General features: G+C 41.2%; 1 protein-coding gene across 6 annotated transcripts in view; it reads right to left on the reverse strand.

Moving 5' to 3' along the window:
• Positions 1-20,258, reverse strand: part of LOC137675698 (erbin-like) — a 197,056-nt gene that overhangs the window by 20,400 nt on the left and 156,398 nt on the right. For 3 of the 6 annotated variants that reach the window (XM_068421880.1, XM_068421877.1, XM_068421882.1), the window contains exons 16-21: positions 16,791-16,912; positions 12,925-13,095; positions 12,001-12,180; positions 9,272-9,389; positions 7,372-7,555; positions 4,962-6,471 (exon numbers count right to left, since the gene is read on the reverse strand). In XM_068421880.1, coding sequence (XP_068277981.1) covers positions 4,962-6,471; positions 7,372-7,555; positions 9,272-9,389; positions 12,001-12,180; positions 12,925-13,095; positions 16,791-16,912 — 2,285 coding nt within the window. The remainder of the gene's footprint in view (positions 1-4,961; positions 6,472-7,371; positions 7,556-9,271; positions 9,390-12,000; positions 12,181-12,924; positions 13,096-16,790; positions 16,913-20,258) is intronic. The other 3 variants (XM_068421881.1, XM_068421878.1, XM_068421879.1) reach the window with 2 other exon arrangements.

Genomic DNA, 20,258 nt, shown 5'->3' on the forward strand with positions numbered 1-20,258 from the left:
CCAACCTGTGCAGATCCCTCTGCAGAGCCTTCCTACCCTCCAGGAGACCAATACTCCCACCCAACTTGGTGTCATCTGCAAACTTACTGAGGGTGCGCTCGATCCCCTCGTCCAGATCATTGATAAAGATGATATTAAAGAGAACTGGCCCCAATACTGAGCCCTGGGGAACATCACTTGTGACCAGCCACCAACTGGATTTAACTCCATTCACCACAACTCTTTGGGCCTGGCCATCCAGCCAGTTTTTTACCCAGCAAAGCATATGCCCATCCAAGCCATGAGCAGCCAGTTTCTCCAGGAGAATGCTGTGGGAAACAGTGTCAAAGGCTTTACTAAAGTCCAGGTAGACAACATCCACAGCCTTTCCCTCATCCAGTAAGCGGGTCATCTTGTCATAGAAGGAGATCAGGTTAGTCAAGCAGGACCTGCCTTTCATAAACCCATGCTGACTGGGCCTGATCACCTGGTTGTCCTGTATGTGCCTTGTGATGGCACTCAAGATGATCTTGCTCCATAACCTTCCCTGGCACCGAGGTCAGACTGAGAAGACTGTAGTTCCCCAGATCCTCTTTCCAGCCCTTCTTGTAGATGGGCATCACATTTGCTAACCTCCAGTCACCTGGAGCTAACCACCTCCCTGGTTAGCCAGGACTGCTGATAAATGAGGGAAAGTGGCTTCTGCCAGCTCCTTCAGTACCCTTGGGTGGATTCTATCTGGCCCCATAGACTTATGCATGTCTAAGTGGCATAGCAGGTCACTAACCATTTCCCCTTGAATTATGGGGGCTTCACTCTGCTCCCTGTCCCCATCTTCCAGCTCAGGGGGCGGGGTACCTGGAGAACAACTGGTCTTACTACTAAAGACTGAGGCAAAGGCGGCATTAAGCACCTCAGCCTTTTCCTCATCCTTTGTCGCTATGTTTCCTCCCACATCCAATAAAGGATGGAGATTCTCCTTGGCCCTCCTCTTGTGGCTAATGTAAACATTTTTTATTGCCTTATACAGAAGTGGCCAGACTAAGTTCTAGTTGGGCTTTGGCCCTTCTAGTTTTCTCCCTGCACAGCCTCACAATATCCTTGTAGTCCTCCTGAGTGGCCTGCCCCTTCTTCCATATCTCATAAGCTCTCCTTTTTTTCCTGAGTTCCAGCCAAAGCTCTCTGTTCAACCAGGCCAGTCTTCTTCCCCGCCGGCTCGTCTTTTGGCACATGGGGACGGCCTGCTCCTGCACCTTTAAAATTTCCTTCTTGAAGAGTGTCCAGCCTTCCTGGACTCCTTTGCCCTTCAGGACTGTCTCCCAAGGGACTCTGTCAACCAGGCTCCTAAACAGGCCAAAGTCTGCCCTCCAGAAGTCCAGGGTAGCTGTTTTTTCCTGCCCCCCTCCCCCTTACTTCTCCGAGAATCAAAAACTCCATCATTTCGTGATTGCTATGCACAAGACAGCCTCCAACCAGCACATCACCCACAAGTCCTTCCCTGTTCACAAACAACATGTCCAGCGGGGCGCCTTCCCTAGTTGGCTTCCTCACCGGCTGTGTCAGGAAGTTCTCTCCCACACACTCCAGGAACCTCTGAGACTATTTCCTCTCCGCTGTATTGTATTTCCAGCAGACATCCGGTAAGTGGAAGTCCCCCACGAGAACAAGGTCTACTGATTGCGAGACTTCTCCCAGCTGCTTATAGAATATTTCATCTACCTCTTCATCCTGGTTGGGTGGTCTATAATAGACTCCCACCATGATATCTGCCTTGTTGGCCTTCCCCCTGATCCTTACCCATAAACACTCAACCCTATTGTCACCATCCTCAAGCTCAAGACAGTCAAAGCATTCCCTAACATACAGGGCCACCCCATCACCTCTCCTACCTTGCCTATCCCTTCTGAAGAGTTCACAACCATCCATTGCAGCACTCCAGTTGTGCGAGTCATCCCACCATGTTTCCATGACGGCAACTATGTCATAGTTTTCCTGCCGCACAATGGCTTCCAGCTCCTCCTGTTTGTTGCGCATGCTGAGTGCATTGGTGTAGATGCACTTCAGCTGGACTATTGATCCTGCCACCTTTTTTGGGGGAGAAGCCCTAATTCCTGCATGACCATTCTTGGGCACTTCCGCGGTTTCTAACCCATCACTAACCCTTGCGTACCTGCTGCCGCATGGCTCTCCATCCCCTGCCTCCACTGAGACAGCAGACCGAAGGACCTCGCTAGCACACTGTCCCTCAAACACTGGTGCGCCGCCCCCAGGCTTGTCTCTAGTGATTCTGGTTTTATCCCCTTCCCCCTTCAATACTAGTTTAAAGCTCTTTCAATGAGTCCTGCTAACTGCTCTGCAAAGATCCTTTTCCCCCTTTGAGACAGGTATACCCCATCTGTCACCAGCAGGCCTAGTGTCATGTAGATCAAACCATGAACAAAAACCCCAGAATTGTGCCATTGACACCAGTCTCGGAGCCAGATATCAATCTCCTGGCTTTTCCTGTTTCTTCCCTCATCATTCCCTGCAACTGGAGGGATAGAGGAGAACACTACTTGTGCCCCTGATCCCTTAACCAGTTGACCCAAGGCCCTGAAGTCTCCCATGATTTCTCTTGGACTTCTTGTTGCAACTTCATCACTGCCTACCTGAAAAATCAATAATGGATAATAATCTGAGGGCCTTACCAGGGTAGGAAGCTTTCTCTTCCCATTAAATTCAATAACAGACTTTGAAGAGTCACAGAAAAGGTAATGCTATTAATCTATACTGTTGTGTATAACCATAGGCAAGGAGATATGAATTAAATATTCATCATAAGGCTTAATTTTGTATACCTGTTTTTGTCAGTGTTGTATCTTATGCTTTAAAAAAAAAGAAACGCCACTTTAAATCCATGAAAGCTTTGTCAAAGCAATTTCCAATAAATGCTTGTTCCTTAAATAAGTTCTGTAATTACTGAAATTTTTTTCAGACTTCAAAACATTTCAGAAGTTTGGTTTATAGATTAATCCCCCCCACAAAAAAGGTAATTTTTAATTACAAACAGAAATATCTGAAACCATTATTTTAAAAGAACAAAGAAATATCCAGTGAATCCTTAGATTTTCCACATTATCGTATTTGCAAGCTGCCATATAGGATCATATCTACATTTTTCACAGTTCAGATTTTTTTTAAAAAAAAGTCAGTCATATCTCAGATAATATAAAGTATACAATTATATACACATTCACTTTTAAACCCATAAAAGATTGCTCTCAGATTGCTAAGTAAAAGCTACTTTAAAACTCTTCAAGGCCAGAACAAAAGAAATACACACATACAAAACAGACTTCTAAGGATTTGTTAAATTAGATGCACAGCTAAGAACTCAATAACAGCTATTCCATATCATTCTATTGGGAAACAAAAATTAAAGTTTACATATAAAGTGTGATAGAAAGTATGGACAGATATAAAAGGAATCAAGTCAGGCAATCAATTTCACTTCAGTCAAGGTAACTACACTACTACAGTACCTGAACAGATCTCACTGATGCATTAAACATCGTTCCTAACATGTCAAATGTAGATAATATAGGAAGGAGCTATAAACAAATTGCATTAGCGGTATGCTGAAGTTTTTTTTCCCTCTCCATTCAAGTATTGCTGGGATTTTTACTTCTCTCTTGTTTCATGTAAGATTTGATATGTGCATCCAGGAGAACAGAAGATCAAAGGATGCACTATTAGGGTTGGAACATGGTGAGGTTTGTGATCGCCTCGTGGGACAAAGGGTCCCCACACTGCAGCACAGTACTGTGAAAGTCTTAAAAGATTTATGTTGTACCTGACTCAAAATGGATCAGAAGAACAGGTGTGGCTGTTGCATAGGCCTCTTTAAAAACAAACAAAACCCATCCCTTTCTATCAACAGAAGTTATGCAACTTAAACAAGACCAAAACCTCCCTTCAAATACTTGGATTTTCAAAGAAAAATCATAGTTAAAAGTAATTTTTTCAACCATCTCAAATTAAATTTCTTTAGCTATCAAGGATATTGAAGTATTTAGCATAATAATCACAAACCAAACTATGTTCTTTCAAAGGAAAAAGAAAATCTATCTAGCTGGCATAAGCAAAATGTATTTTGGCTGCTTTACTTCCCCTCCGAGGAAATAGGATCAGGTAATGACATTCTGCCCAATATTTAGTGACGATATTTTAAATTGGTTTAGCTGGACAGCATAGATTACACTCTTCCAGTCTCAAATTCTTTGAAGATATATAATTGTTCAGCTCTACATATCAGCTTGAATTCTTGATAGCATTTACAGTACATAAAGAATCCTTTTCATCTCTAGTTATATCAAAACCTCCTGTGATTTCCTTAAATGAACAAGATTTTTAAGTGTTCTCATCTCACAGCAATAAATATTCATTCAACAATCTGTCAAATATCCAACTTCAAAAGACAATTAGCTTGGAGGCAAATATATGTTATGGCTTTTGAATTCTTCAGCAACTGAAACTATAGACCTATACTTCCAAATAGATTTTACTGATTTTCTTTTCCTTGTTCTTAAAGCGTAGAAATAGGGGAAAAAAGGCAAAACAGAAAGATCAAGAAGTGTAAGAGAATATTTTAGTATAATATGAATAAAATGCTACAACAACAATCAAAATTACCCGGCTTAAAAGAGCTGGCCTTGCAGTCCAGCAGGTCAATATGACATTATTTAATGTATTCCAAATAGGACAAAGCTAGCAAGTATGATGTAAAAACAGGGACTTTTTTTTTCTTTGGGGGAAAAGTTCATTTACAGTTTACCATTTGATTATTTCTGACATGTTCAGCACAAACATGTTTATCCTTTTTAAGGCAGTATCAGAAGTACATTTTCACTGGTAAGTAAAAGCAGTTCAAAACACAGAATATTTAACTTATTCCATATACAGGTAACAGAAAAGTAGAAAAGTTGAAAAGTTATTATTTTTACCTTTTCTAGCTTTTTAGCTTCAATATGTCGCAGCACCTGTTCCCTCCAGTCATGAGGGACTTTACTTTTTCCTGGAGGGTCCAATAAAGAGTGGTCAGAGTTAACCCTTGGGTTTGATCTCTTTGAAGGGCTAGTCCATGAGTAATTAAAGTCACTAACTGACATAGTTCTTTCTGGTATTTCATTCACTGATGGCTGAGCACTCTGTGGTTGGGATATATTTGGACCATCAGTGCTATATGTTCTGGCAGAAAGAGGTCTCTGTTGCCCAGACATTACTGGTGGAGCTCTTCCCACTGAATGCAAGTCTCTCTCTGTTAAATAGTCCCCTTCAGGAACCCAGGCCCACCTTGAAGGTCCAGTATCCCCAACATTTATAGAAGCTGTAGAGGATACACTGCTCTGCCTTTGAAGAGTGTGTCTGGTTGCTCCCAGGAGCAGTCTATTATTCAGTGGAATAGCCCACACATCTGTGTGTCTCCCAGCCATCTGGCGATGAGTGTTATACACAGTGCTGGCTCGGACATTGTTATGATTGGGTAAATTCATATTGGCAGAATGCTTTATATAGCTAGGGATTTCTGTGCTGTCAGACCTAAGTAGATGTGAAGGAGGCAAGCTGCCTTGGGTGTTTTGTTTCTGGAGCCACAAGGTGTCTTTCATTGTTGCACTGCTGCTGTACTGAATATTATACTGGGGAGTGCAGAACATCTGTGCACCACTTGTCACTGATTCTCTCACTGCATTAGCACCTTCAGGATTGTGATTTAAGTCAAACTTGAACACAGTTTTTGTAGAAGATACTAAATCAGATGACAACGATGGCCCAGGAAAAACCTGCAAAGGCTGATCATACAGAAGAGTAGTGGATTTACTTCGGACTATGTTTTTTCCATCTGCACTACCAAATACTGATTTTACCACTGAGTTTGGCTGTTGAGATCCATTCTCACTGACAACATCGTAGATTTTCAGACCAGTGTCCATACTGGTGATGCTGTGAGATTTCATCACAGGACCACTTCTCTGTGGGGACAAATCTTCAGTGCTCCTTGAAACAGACAGCTCAGCAGAAGAATCACCATCAACTGTAGTGCTTCTCGTTAGTTTGTCTTTACTGGGAGGCTGTACTGCTTCATCAGGATGCCCATTTACTTTATTTATTGGATATTTATTTCCATTTACCAAGTACTCGCTTTCTTCTTTCATATTGTTATTCAAAAAGCTCTTTACTGAAACTATTCCTTGTGTTTGTAACCTTTCTACAGGAACTGGCACTGCCTCTTCACTAACCAGTTTATTGATATTCATGTTTATTCGGTCTGAATTGTGAGACTCCGTTGGAATGCTTAGATCAACACCTTTTCTTATCAGGCCTAATCTTTCTTCAATGCTTAATTTGCATTCAGACAAATTTGTAACCTTCTCTTGCACATTTATTTTTTCTTCTACTGCAATGCTCAATTCACCTCCATTTTGCAAAAGATTATTCAAATTTTCATTTTCTCGCCTGGAAAAAAGATAGCTCTTAAAAGAAATTCCAAAAGCAACCAACATATTCCTTTAAGAATTGTTTTAGAAAAATTAATCATTAACATGCAACACAGCCATACTGTAGAAACAATACAGGACAAAGAACAATATACAACCAAATTTATAATTTGCTGTCTTACCATTACAAAAATATATTATACAGAGGGCTCATTTTGGCCACTCTTGTTTGTGTCATCAATTACGTGATCATGTTCTGATTTCAGAAGTTTAATTAAATTCAACAGGAATTATTAAAGACAGTTTAAAAGTGCCAAAATGTACAAAGCGATAATAACTCTTTTTTTTTATCAAATACTTGCAAGTTCCATGACAATTTTGGACAAATGTCTTGTTTCTATTGGTAAATAAAAAAAAAAGGCACCTTTTAACTAGAACCACAAAAAGAGGAACAACCTGTAAGTCCATTCTTTATAAGTTTCTAAATGCTTTTTATAATCAAGTTAGTAAACAAATTGATCTTCAACATTATGCAAATAAAAACACAGCTTTTAAAATGGTGTATTGAAAGTATTTTGCAGGGAAAACAAATTATTAAGGATGAAATTATTATACCATATTAATGGAACAGATGGGAATCATGTCTTATATACTAAAATTGGCCTCTGAATTTTATTGCCCCCCTGTTTTTTTGTTGGTTTTGAGTTTGGTGGTTTGTTGTTTTTTTTTTTTTTATTTTTTTTTTTTTTTTTAAGAGAACTATTCCATTATTTTACATTATTTTAAAACATTAAAATGTAAATTATTTCATGAATGATAAAGGAATCATTAATGAATTAAAGGAATGGACATGTAATATGAAAGATTAAGTAACATTTTTCTATTATATTTGCTCAGTGGTATACAGTATTTTACAAACCTGGTCTTGGATAAAACAGCAGCATGTGTTTCTTTGTCTGGAGAACAGAAAGAAATATCTTGGCTACTATCAGTATTTAAGGAAACAGAATCTGACATTCGAGAAGGAGAGGAACAGTTGCTGTTATTTTGATTGCTATTGTGGGTAGCTTCATCTGATAAAGAATCAGCATCTTTTGAATTATCTGAAATAGAAATTTGCCAATTTAGTAAAATGGCTATTAAACAGATGTCTGTAACATGTATGTTACAGTGTTTAGAAATTGTATCTTTTTCTTCAGTAATACTTATTACTGGAAACTATCATATAAGCTAACACCTTTACAAACTTTGTATAAACTTACAAAAGACTGTTGGCAATAGTTCCTATTTTTTATTTGTCTCAATGTAAACAGCCCTCATCTGTTAATGAAATTTAACTTGTTGCTTTATTCTAAGTTTCCTTGGCATAAGCTAGTGCACTACATTATGTAATATTTCCCCAAAAAAAATCTATCAAATCATATTTCTGTTTTTGCAATGATTCCAAAGTTTTGAATTACATGAGTCTATTGGCTCTTATGAATACTAAGTACACTGCTTCACATGCTGGATTTTGAAAGTGTACACAGTTCCTGCTTTTGAACATTCTATCATTGTTAAATAGCTATTTATTAGACCAAACAGTCTGTAAAGATCTAGATCACTGGATGAGCTCTATATAGTTTTATAAATATAAAAAACAGGAAAGAAAAATGTTCTCCTGCAGAGTTGGAACCAACGCATTCCCATGCTTTGCAGATCACTTAGGACAATATTTTCAGTCATTTACACCTGTGCACATTGATTCTTGCATAATGCATGCATACTTACATCCTACATCCATATAAAAATAATTTATCTGCGGGACTTCAAGCCAGCCATGATTTTAACATGGGCAAACATAAGTGTACAAAGAAATACATTTAAATTGTTACTTCAAGAAACGGTTACAGGTGCCAAAAGCATAAATTTTGTGAAACTAATTTCTATCTCCAGAGACAAGAAAGAAATTTTGACTTAGTACTTTAGCTAGGCATAAAAACCCAAATACAGCATTGATAAACATCAGTCTTTTCACCCACATGTGATCCTCAGCAGATTCTTCTTGCTACCTGTGTCATTTTCCTTCATCCTCACTAAATCTTACCCTTTTAGATGTAATGGCCAGAAAATCCTTTTGTCCTGGAAAGTACTGGACTAGGATATCATATGAAGCAAAATACAATTTGCTCTTCAACTGTTAAATTTTGTTTTCTCTGAATCCTTACTCTTAAGGAAATGGTTATCCAGACTGAAATTATCTTTCAGAGAATATAAAACTTAGTTAACAAAAACAATGTTCTGAAGTTTCCTGTGAGATGAAAGAAAAAAATAAGAGTAAAGTGACTCTGGAGAAGGAGTTGCCACAAGAGAAGTTTATTCTTAAACCTCAGGAAGAGAGCACAGCTTCTCTGAGAAATTTAAACAAGTGATATTGCTGCCAAAAGCAGCAATAGTCCACAAAATTGAGGGGGTGGGGGGAATATGGAATATTTCCAAGGTAAATACCACTTTCTGCAATCCTTTTCTTAAACTAATCAAGAGTGTGTTCAAGCTAACGGTCCCCCAAAATACAAGCATCTCCTTTCCCTCTCTGCTTTTAAACTAATGACAAGAATCAAGAAAATTAGGATGTGAACACAGCTTTATCTACCACAGAATCAAATATAAGCCAATGCAGATTTTTTTTCTGCTTTCATTACTTAACTAGAGAATTGATCATCTATCTTAAAATACAAAAATCTACTTTTACATAATTCAATTGGAAAAACTAGCCATTTTGAGTCATGAAATTATTAGAATCGCACACCACTTCTATTGTTTTTTTAATGGTATCTAACCTTTTTTGTTATTGCTAAGAGCTACCACTTTTGGTTGATTTATGGAGGTTTCTATGAGCGGTGGTCGCATTTCTGCCATTTTCATCTCTTCATCAGAGGAGAGTTCTTCTGATTCCTGCTAAAGGAAAACCAGCTTTATTATGCTGTGCATTTTAAAGAAGTGCTTGAAAAGTTAAGTAAATGCTATCTAAACTGGGACCCAATGAACAATAAAGGGGAAAAAGATAAACAAGCAACATAAGCATAACAGCAACTGTGTAGTGCATTTGTAGTGCAAGTCAATTGAATTTAGTAATATTTGCCACTGACTTATCTTTAAGCAGCAGCATAGGCAGACTTGCATTGTCACTGATGAACAGTCAAACTGGTACTAACTTCAGCTGCAAGAACCTACTCTGAGCGAGCAGATGCAGCCTCTGTTCCATCACTGCAGAGAACCTCCAGTTGAGTTCAAGTCAAAGTTATCACTGAACCAGCGAACACCCCAGACAGACTAGCTGGGTATTGGTTTTGCAGAAAAGAGCTCAAAATGAAACAGCTACAGAGTAGCATTACCAAGCCAATCTTAGGAATGGAGAGCTATGCTGTGATAAAAGACTGAATGACCTTGGCTTGCCTAGTCTAGCAAAAAAAAAGAGCAAGTGTAGGTTTGGTTGATACCTTTAAGTTTACACTGGGGGTAAATTCCAAAAGGAACAGAAGTTATTTATCTTCAAGAACAATAATAGCAGAAAAATAAAGTGATGCTGAACACATTTCAGCTAGAAATCACTAGTTCCTAACTATAAGATGGAGCTCAGTGCACTTATGAAAGATTAACTGACAAAGCTGCTGCAAGAGCAGCCACGCGACTGATTCAGTATCCTACTGCCAGGCCTATATCCCTATCATCTTCAAAAAACAATTGTTTTCAGTAATATTTTGAAGGGAAAGTCTTCTTTCCCTAAAGTAGAAACTTCTTTCTAGTAAGCATGCTTCCTCTTTCAAATGCTACAAAAAATTTATGTCACAGATTGCAAAAATAGTCTGTCAATGTTCACTTTTTCTTACTAGTTTCAGAACATTTAATGTGTAGAACCTACTGGAGCACCATCTTTCCCATGATACTAACTACCTGGTCAGTTCTTTGGACTGAAGGACGGACAAACCTGACTGAGATATAGCAAACAATGTATGATAATCTTAATTAAAAAAATCCATCTGTTTCTCTGCAATCAGAACAAACCACCTCTTCACTGCCTCTACAACACTGGCTTTCCCCTTGAATGTAACATACAACAAGTATAATCAATGTTGAAATGAAAAAAACCCCACAAACTTCTATGCATGCAAAGTTTAGATATCTGGATTCAACTGCAACAGTTACCATCAGATTATTACATGGAAGTAAGGAATTCAGTATCCCTGATTGACTATGCACTGCTGCCTCATTTACTTACTGGCATACAGCCAGCTTCAAAGAATTGTTGTCACTATCATCATTAGACAACTAATATGATTTTCTGAAATTATATATTTAAACTAAAGAAAAATGTCAAAACCAATATTTTCAGAAAGGATGTAGAAGCAGGAACACGCTAGTGGGGAAAGAGCCAGCAACAGCCACAACTGCTTGTCACAAAGCCTCTTCAGCAAAAGCATGATACACATATGTTCCACTACTTACACAACACAGGCAAAAATAATCTGCTCATGAAATTATGAAAAAAAGCATTTTACAGGTTGTGATTGGCAACTGATGAAGTGACAAATTCCAAAGTTTGTCATAAATCTGAAACACATCCATTCATTGGAGGAGACTGAGGGGTGACCTCATTAATGTTTATAAATATGTAAAGGGCAAGTGTCATGAGGATGGAGCCAGGCTCTTCTCAGTGACATCCATTGACAGGACAAGGGGCAATGGGTGCAAGCTGGAACACAGGAGGTTCCACATAAATATGAGGAAAAACTTCTTTACGGTGAGGGTAACCAAACACTGGAACAGGCTGCCCAGAGAGGTTGTGGAGTCTCCTTCTCTGGAGACATTCAAAACCCGCCTGGACGCGTTCCTGTGTGACGTGATCTAGTTAATCCTGCTCCAGCAGGGGGATTGGACTAGATGATCTTTCGAGGTCCCTTCCAATCCCTAACATTCTGTGATTCTAAATAAAAATCAAAGACATGGTTTTTGTCACACAGACGTACAAAGAGTTCAGAAGTTAATCTGACTCTTCATGAGGAGTAGATACAATTTCAGTCATATTCATGACAGTTCACTAATAAATACAGAGGAATACAGTTTTTTTTAAACCCAGCTTTTACTTTTCATTCTAAATGAATGTGCAGAGTCACTTAGATATAAAAGTTTTTGATTTCTCCCACAAATCAGATATACTGACATTTCAGTGACAATTATAATCAATTGTTTACTGAACAACTGACAATCAAGCAAAAACTGGAAAATCCTAAGTCTTTTCACAGTTTGATACTTAGGTCAACTTTTAATTGAGTTTGCTTTATTTTTCTTTAAATATATATATCTTTCATTATGAACTTTTTATTAGCAATTTCAACTTTTACTTAATATAGTCTGAAGTGAGGAAAATATTGCATTACAAACCATCTGTACTTACAGCACATGGATGGCGATTTTCTATTAACATAAATTTTAATCTCTCGGAGTAACAAATTCAATACAACACCAGCACAATTCTTTGACTGCTATGATGTTCATCGCAATGCCATACCTTGAGCACATCTTCATGGTTGACAATTGTTTTCGTGTTCTGCAAGGTTTTAAGTGTAGTCATCTGTGAATTTGCAGTGATGTGCTCAGCTTCTAGTTCAGTAGGCTTCTGCACAGAGCTTCCTGCTGAATATCGCTTTCTCTCATCTGCTTTGTTCTTTATTGAAGCAATTTCTGAAGTCTACAGGATTAAGAACATTAGCAGAAAAAACATCCTGAAAGGTTTTCAGTAACATATGAGAGTTAGAGTTAACATTATATATTTTGGGAAACTATGGAAGGGAAAATCTGAGCTTTGAAATGATAAAGTATGAAATGCACCAGGTCAAGAGAAATCTCTGCAGATTACTGAGGTACAGTCCCTACCTTTGCCAATCAGTTTGACTCTCCTCCTTATTGGGGTCAATTTGTACCATTAAATTTCCAGTTAAATAAAAAAAGGCCAAGAACATCTACAGTGAGACATGTCAGCACCAAACAGTAGTCCTATCACGCTACATCAACCTGTTAGTGATTCCCATGCCAGCTTGCTACAATTGCCTTCCCAACTTATCGTGCAAAACCTTCAGTCACGAGTGCAGTGTTAAGATCCTTAGAGATTATCCTGATTTTCATTGTGAAGTCTGGCGGATAAAGGAGGATGCCATCCTCCAGAAAACGAAGCAGACAGCTTCTTAACACATCCATAGTTTGTATTTGCCTGAAAATCAAGTTCTTCCCTTGTTCTTAGCGTCAGAGGAAAACTGCTACTGCAAAACAGATGTTTATTACAGACTTCTTCAGATGGTGAAGAGGTAAGTTCTGTTCTTTGACATTTCTTCCTGCTAAAGCACTAATGCTGAGAAAGAAGATAATTAAAAGGAATCAATGACACTCTAGATCTTTGGAAGTTCTTGCAAAGTCAGAAGAGAATATTATATCTAACCTTTACCCCTACATCTTTTACAGAAACTGTCTGGCCTTCTCGTTTTGACTCCTTGGCAATATCTTCAGTAGATTCTTCATCCTTTAGCCTATGTACAATTGTTTGGACTGTTTTAACCATATTCTTCAGTTCATCAGGATACGGAGTTGGATATCTCTTCAGGTTGCCTTCCTGTGTAACAAAAAGCAATAATATTCTGAATTTAATTAAATGCTATAATTAAAACATCAGTTTTAAAAGAATGAATTAGGACAAAACACTCAGCAGAGCAATCCAGGATCTCTACTTCTCTGTTCGACTATACCTGGATGTGGTGGGTTGACCCTGGCTGGATGCCAGGTGCCCACCAAAGCTGCTCTATCACTCCTCCTCCTCAACTGGACAGGGGAGAGAAAAATATAATGAAAGATTCATGGAACAAGACCACTTAGCAATTACCATCATGGGAAAAACATACTCGACTTCGGTAATAAATTAAAATAATTTCCCTATCAAATCAGAGTAGGATAATGAGAAATAAAAACTAAATCTTAAAACACCTTTCCCCAACCCCTCCCTTCTTCTTGGGCTCAACTTTACGCCTGATTTTCACAGAATCATAGAATGGTTTGGGTTGGAAGGGACCTTAAAGAACATCTAGTTCCAAACCCCCTTTTGCCATGGCCGGGGACACCTTCCACTAGACCAGGTTGCTCAAAGCCTCATCCAATCTGGCCTTAAACACTGCCAGGGAGGGGGCATCCACAGCTTCTCTGGGCAATCTGTGCCAGTGTCTCACTACCCTCACAGTAAAGAATTTCTTTCTAATATCTAATCTAAATCTCCCCTCTTTCAGTTTAAACCATTACCCCTCGTCTTATCACTACATGCCCTTGTAAAAAGTCCCTCTCCCGCTTTCCTGTAGGCCCCCTTCAGGTACTGGAAGGCTGCTATGAGGTCTCCCCGGAGCCTTCTCTTCTCCAGGCTGAACAGCCCCAACTCTCTCAGCCTCTCTTCATAGGAGAGGTGCTCCAGCCCTCTGATCATCTTCTTGGCCCTCCTCTGGACTCATTCCAACAGCTCCATGTCCTTCTTATGTTGGGGGCCCCAGAGATGGACACAGTACTCTAGGTGGGGTCTCATGAGAGCAGAGTAGAGGGGCAGAATCACCTCCCTCGACCTGCTGGTCACACTTGATGCAGCCCAGGATACGGTTGGCCTTCTGGGCTGCAAGCACACATTGCCGGCTCTTGTTGAGCTTCTCATCAGCCATCACCCCCAAGTCCTTCTCCTCAGGGCTGCTCTCAATCCATTCTCCACCCAGCCTGTATTTGTGCTTCGGATTGCCCAGAACCACGTGCAGGACCTTGCAATTGGCCTTGTTGAACTTCATGCGGTTCACACAGGCCCAGCTCTCAAGCCCGTCTAGGTCCCTCTGGATGGCATCCCTTCCCTCCAGCGTGTCGACCGCACCGCACAGCTTGCTGTCGTCGGCAAACTTGCTGAGGGCGCACTCAATCCCACTGTCCATGTCGCTGACTGTGGCATTACAAGAGTTAAAACGGAGCTCAGATGGAAAGCACCAAGGAGCTGATTACCCTGGTGGGAGGATGACCTTGGGAGCAATAGATTAAGAGAAGCTGAGTTAGTGTTTACGCAGAAGTCTGCACTGAGCTTGGCTGAAAGGGTCCAGCTGGTTTTGATGGCCTGTTTGCGCATGTGGGATGGGAAGACCTGATTGGTTGGGAAGGTACTGAAGGTGTGTATGAAAGGTGGTTGCGCCACAGAATAAAAGTCTCCGCATGCTGACATGATTCGGAGTCCGTGCCGTTAGTTGCCACAGCCGACAAAGATGTTAAACAGCGTCAGCCCCAATACCGACCCCTGAGGAACGCCACTCGTCACTGGTCTCCACTTGGACATCGAGCCGTTGATCATAACTTTTTGAGTGCAATCATCCAGCCAATTCCTTATCCACCAAGTGGTCCATCCGTCAAGTCCATGTCTCTCCAATTCAGAGACAAGGATGTCGTGCGGGACAGTGTCAAATGCTTTGCACAAGTCCAGGTAGATGACATCAGTCTCTCTTCCCCTATCCACCAGTGCTGTAACCTCATCGTAGAAGGCCATCAAGTTTGCCAGGCACAATTTGCCCTTAGTGAAGCCATGTTGGCTGTCACCAATCACCTCCTTGATTTCCATGTGCCTTAGCATAGTTTCCAGGAGGATTTGCTTCATGATCTTGCCAGGCATAGAGGTGAGACTGACTGGCCTGTAGTTCCCTGGGTCTTCCTTTTTTCCCTTCTTGAAGATGGGGGTTATGTCAGTGGGAACTTCACCAGACTGCCACGACTTCTCAAAAATGATGGATAGCTGCTTAGCAACTTCATCCTCCAGTTCCCTCAGGACCTCCGGATGCACCTCATCAGGCCCCATGTATTTGTGCACCTTCAGGCTCCTTAGATGGTCTCGAACCTGATCTTCTCCTACAGTGGGCGGTTCTTCATCCTTCCAGTCCCTGCCTCTGCCTTCTGCGACTTGGGTGGTGAGGCTAGAGCACTTGCCGGTGAAGACTGAGGCAAAAAAATCACTGAGTACCTCAGCCTTCTCCATATCCCAGGTAACCAGGTCTCACGTTTCCTTCCAGAGAGGGACCACACTTTCTCTACCTCCTCCCCCTGAGTGGTGCAGGGGGACAGGGAATGGGGGTTGCAGTCAGTTCATCACATGTCATCTCTGCTGCTCCTTACTCCTCAGAGGGAGGATTCCTCACACTCTTCCCCTGCTCCAGCGTGGGGTCCCTCCCATGGGAGACAGCTCTCCATGAACTTATCCAATGTGAGTTCTTCCCACAGGCTGCAGTTCTTCACGAACTGCTCCAGCATGGGTCCTTTCCACAGAGTGCAGTCCTTCAGGAATGGACTGCTCCAACGTGGGTCCCCAGTCCTGCCAGCAAACTTCCTCCAGCGTGGGCTCCTCTCTCCACAGGGTCCCAGGGTCCTGCCAGGAGCCTGCTCCAGTGTGGGCTTCCCACAGGGTCACCTGCTCCAGTGTGGGGCCTTCCATGGGCTGCAGGGGGTCAAACTGCCTCACCAAGGTCTTTACCATGGGCTGCAGGGGAATCTCTGCTCTGGTCTGGAACACCTCCTCCCCCTCCTTCTTCACTGACCTTGGTGTCTGCAGAGTTGTTTCTCTCACATACTCTCACTCCTCTCTTCTGGCTGCTACTGGTGTTGCGCAGGTTTGTTTTTGTTTGTTTTCTTTTTCCTCTCTCTTAAATATGTTATCACAGAGGCACTACCACCATCACTGACTGGCTCAGCTTTGGCCAGTGGTGGGTCCGTCTTGGACCCGGCTGGCACTGGCTGTATCGGACACAGGGGAAGCTTCTAGCAGCTTCTCACAGAAGCCACCCCTGTAGCCCCCCCGCTACAAAAACCTTGCCATGCAAACCCAATACACTGGATTAACTCAGATTTAAGTTTATACAATTTAGGAAGATTACAAAACTTTTTTTTTTTTTTTAATTTGTCCACTGATTGCAAGTAGGAAGAATTATTACAACTGTAATTTACTTAAAGGAACATCAGGATTAATCATTGTTTCCCCATTATTCTTCCCCACAGCACCATCAGTCCAGTAGTCTCCTAGTTATGCCCTACATTGCCTTGTATCAACTGAGATTTTCCCCTTGTGCTCTACTTTAAATGATTGGGGGCGGGAAGTGTTTCATCCTGTTAGGTACTCTTAAATTGATAACTGAAGACTTGATTTCTTCAGCAGAGTGAAATCCACAGCCAGAGTAAGGAAAAGGATGGGATTTGGGGGTACAGGGAGGAGGAGAGGGAGTGAAGCCCTAAGTATTAAAAAATAAATTCAATACTAACCTGAGGCGGTGCCTCTCTCTCATCTTTGTCTTCATCACAGTCAAATGCCACGTGAGCACGCTGTTTCCTCTGTTCCTCCCACAAAGATGGATTGAAACTTTCATTATCAGATATGAACATAACTAAATAATAATAAAAAGACTCTCGTAAGAATAGGATACATCATGCAAAATAAAAATCCTCTTTTTCTTTTTCTTGGATGGGATTGGTGTTTTTTTCTATGTATTCTTAAAAGATAAGAGACTAGCAGCACCATAAATTGATGACTAGCTGCGCTGCTACTGCTTTATGAACTTGGCTTTATTTTCATAAAAGTAAAATCCCTAACTGTAAAATAAAAAAATATTTCATACACACAGCTGTATACTAGTCTGAACACTCACAGTTGCAAATTTTCAGCAGAACTCTGCTGCAAAGTATTTTTATTAATATATATGTATAAATATGAAAACAAGTATTTTATATGTAAAAAAAATGATACTTAAATAGATTTATATAGCATGACTTCAGTGAGGTTTTCTCAGTAAGCACGTATAAGAGCATTCACCTGAATTCACTTAATGAAAATTAAAGAAAAAAGGAAGAATAAAAATTACTTACTGAGAAAAACCTGCATTATTACTAATCCTGAAAAAAGCAAAAGCACCTAAAAATTAAGGTAAACACATGATTTTTGCAGAAGTTATATAAATAACAGGAGGTTTACGAAGTATTACTTGCAGAACTTTACAAGAGAAAAAACATAAAATCTTTTGGTTACCCACTGTCTCTTATTCTAGCATGTCTCCATGCTTTATCTTACTTTTTAACACATCTGAAAAATATTCTAATAGACTTCACTATTGCTGAAACAGTTCCTGCACAAAAAAAAAGAACTTTCTAAAGAATTTTGTGAATTTTGAAGTTTAAAAATGTTATTTTTTCAACTTTAAACCTTCTGTTTGGAATGAATGCTTCACAGTGATGTGTTCTCTCAGCTTAAGCCAAACAACCAGTCCTTTCCTCATGTACAGAAACCTCTCCACTGTGGTAAAGTAAAGCTCAAAGGGAGAGAATGATTTCAGGAACTATCTTCAGCTTCATTGACAGAACTTACAAGAGAAAAAAAAATAAAATCTTTTGGTTACCCACTGCCTCTTATTCTAGCATGTCTCCATGCCTTATCTTACATTAGCCAGGTTCTACTTTAGCATGCCAAATAGTCTGATAAAATCTGTCACCACCACCCCAACAAACCTATATAATTCACTAGCAATGCCAAGACTGTTCATATTCATAGAATCATAGAATCATTTTGGTTGGAAAAGACCTTTAAGATCATCAAGTCCAACCATAAACCTAACACTACCAAGTCCACCACTAAACCATGTCCCTAAGCAACACATCTACACATGTTTTAAATACCTCCAGGGATGGTGACTCCACCCCTTCCCTGGGCAGCCTGTTCCAATGCTTGATAATCCTTTCAGTGAAGAAATGGTTCCTGATATCCAATCTAAACCTCCCCTGGCACAACTTGAGGCCATTTCCTCTCGTTCTATCACTTGTTACCTGGAAGAACAGACTAGCACCCTCCTCGCTACAACCTCCTTTCAGGTACTTGTAGACAGCAATGAGGTCGCCCCTCAGCCTCCTTTTCTCCAGGCTAAACAACCCCAGTTCCCTCAGCTGCTCCTCATAAGCCTTGTTCTCTAGACCCTTCACCAGCTTCACTGCCCTTCTCTGGACTCTCTCCAGCACCTCAATGTCTGTCTTGTAGTGAGGGGCCCAAACCTGAACACAGTATTTGAGGTGTGGCCTCACCAGTGCCGAGTACAGGGGGACAATCACTTCCCTAGTCCTGCTGGCCACACTATTTCTGATACAAGCCAGGATGCTGTTGGCCTTCTTGGCCACCTGGGCACACTGCTGGCTCATATTCAGCCAGCCATGGACCAACACCCCTAGGTCCTTTTCCACCAGGCAGCTTTCCAGCCACTCTTCCCCAAGTCTGTAGTGTTGCACGGGGTGGTCGTGCCCCAAGTGCAGGACCTGACACTTAGCCTTGTTGAACCTCATACAGTTGGCCTCGGCCCATCGATCCAACCTGTGCAGATCCCTCTGTAGAGCCTTCCTACCCTCCCGCAGATCAACACTCCCACCCAACTTGGTGTCATCTGCAAACTTACTGATGGTGCACTCAATCCCCTCATCCAGATCATTGATAAAGATATTAAACAGACCTGGCCCCAATACTGAGCCCTGGGGAACACCACTTGTGACCAGCTGCCAGCTGGATTTAACTCCATTCACCACAACTCTTTGGGCCTGGCCATCCAGCCAGTTTTTTACCCAGCAAAGCATATGCCCATCCAAGCCATGAGCAGTCAGTTTCTCCAGGAGAATGCTGTGGGAGACAGTGTCAAAGGCTTTACTAAAGTCCAGGTAGACAACATCCACAGACTTTCCCTCACCCAGTAAGCGGGTCACCTTGTCAAAGAAGGAGATCAGGTTAGTCAAGAAGGACCTGCCTTTCATAAACCCATGCTGACTGGGCCTGATCACCTGGTTGTCCTGTATGTGCCTTGTGATGGCACTCAAGATGATCTGCTCCATAACCTTCCCTAGCACCGAGGTCAGACTGACAGGACTGTAGTTCCCTGGATGTTCCTTCCAGCCCTTCTTGTAGATGGGCATCACATTTGCTAACCTCCAGTCACCTGGGACCTCCTTGGTTAACCAGGACTGCTGCTAAATGATGGAAAGTGGCTTGGTCAGCACTTCTGCCAGCTCCCTCAGTACCCTTGGGTGGATTCTATCTGGCCCCATAGACTTATGCATGTCTAAGTGGCATAGCAGGTCTCTAACCATTTCCCCTTGGATTATGGGGGCTTCACTCTGCTCCCTGTCCCTGTCTTCCAGCTCAGAGGGCTGGGTACCTGGAGAACAACTGGTCTTACTACTAAAGACTGAGGCAAAGAAGGCATTAAGCACCTCAACCTTTTCCTCATCCTTTGTCACTATGTTTCCTCCCACATCCAATAAAGGATGGAGATTCTCCTTAGCCCTCCTCTTGTGGCTAATGTATATGTAGAAACTTTTTTAATTTACTTTTACAGCAGTGGCCAGATTAAGTTCTAGCTGGGCTTTGGCCCTTCTAGTTTTCTCCCTGCACAGCCTCACACCATCCTTATAGTCCTCCTGAGTGGCCTGCCCCTTCTTCCAAAGCTCATAAACTCTCCTTTCTTTCCCTGAGTTCCAGCCAAAGCTCTCTGTTCAGCCAGGCCTGTCTTCTTTCCTGCCAGCTCATGTTTCGGCACATGGGGACAGCCTGCTCCTGCACCTTTAAGATTTTATCAGATGTATTGCACATACATTATCTAATGTAAAAAGTGATGTAAAATTTACTGGTTTTGCAAATATTTTTTGTTACTCAGTTTACTAGACACTTGTGCCATATAACAGAAAATGTTGCCACTTGTCAATTTT

The sequence above is a fragment of the Nyctibius grandis genome, chromosome W, assembly GCF_013368605.1.
Source record: "Nyctibius grandis isolate bNycGra1 chromosome W, bNycGra1.pri, whole genome shotgun sequence".
NCBI classification, from domain to species: Eukaryota; Metazoa; Chordata; class Aves; order Nyctibiiformes; family Nyctibiidae; genus Nyctibius; species Nyctibius grandis.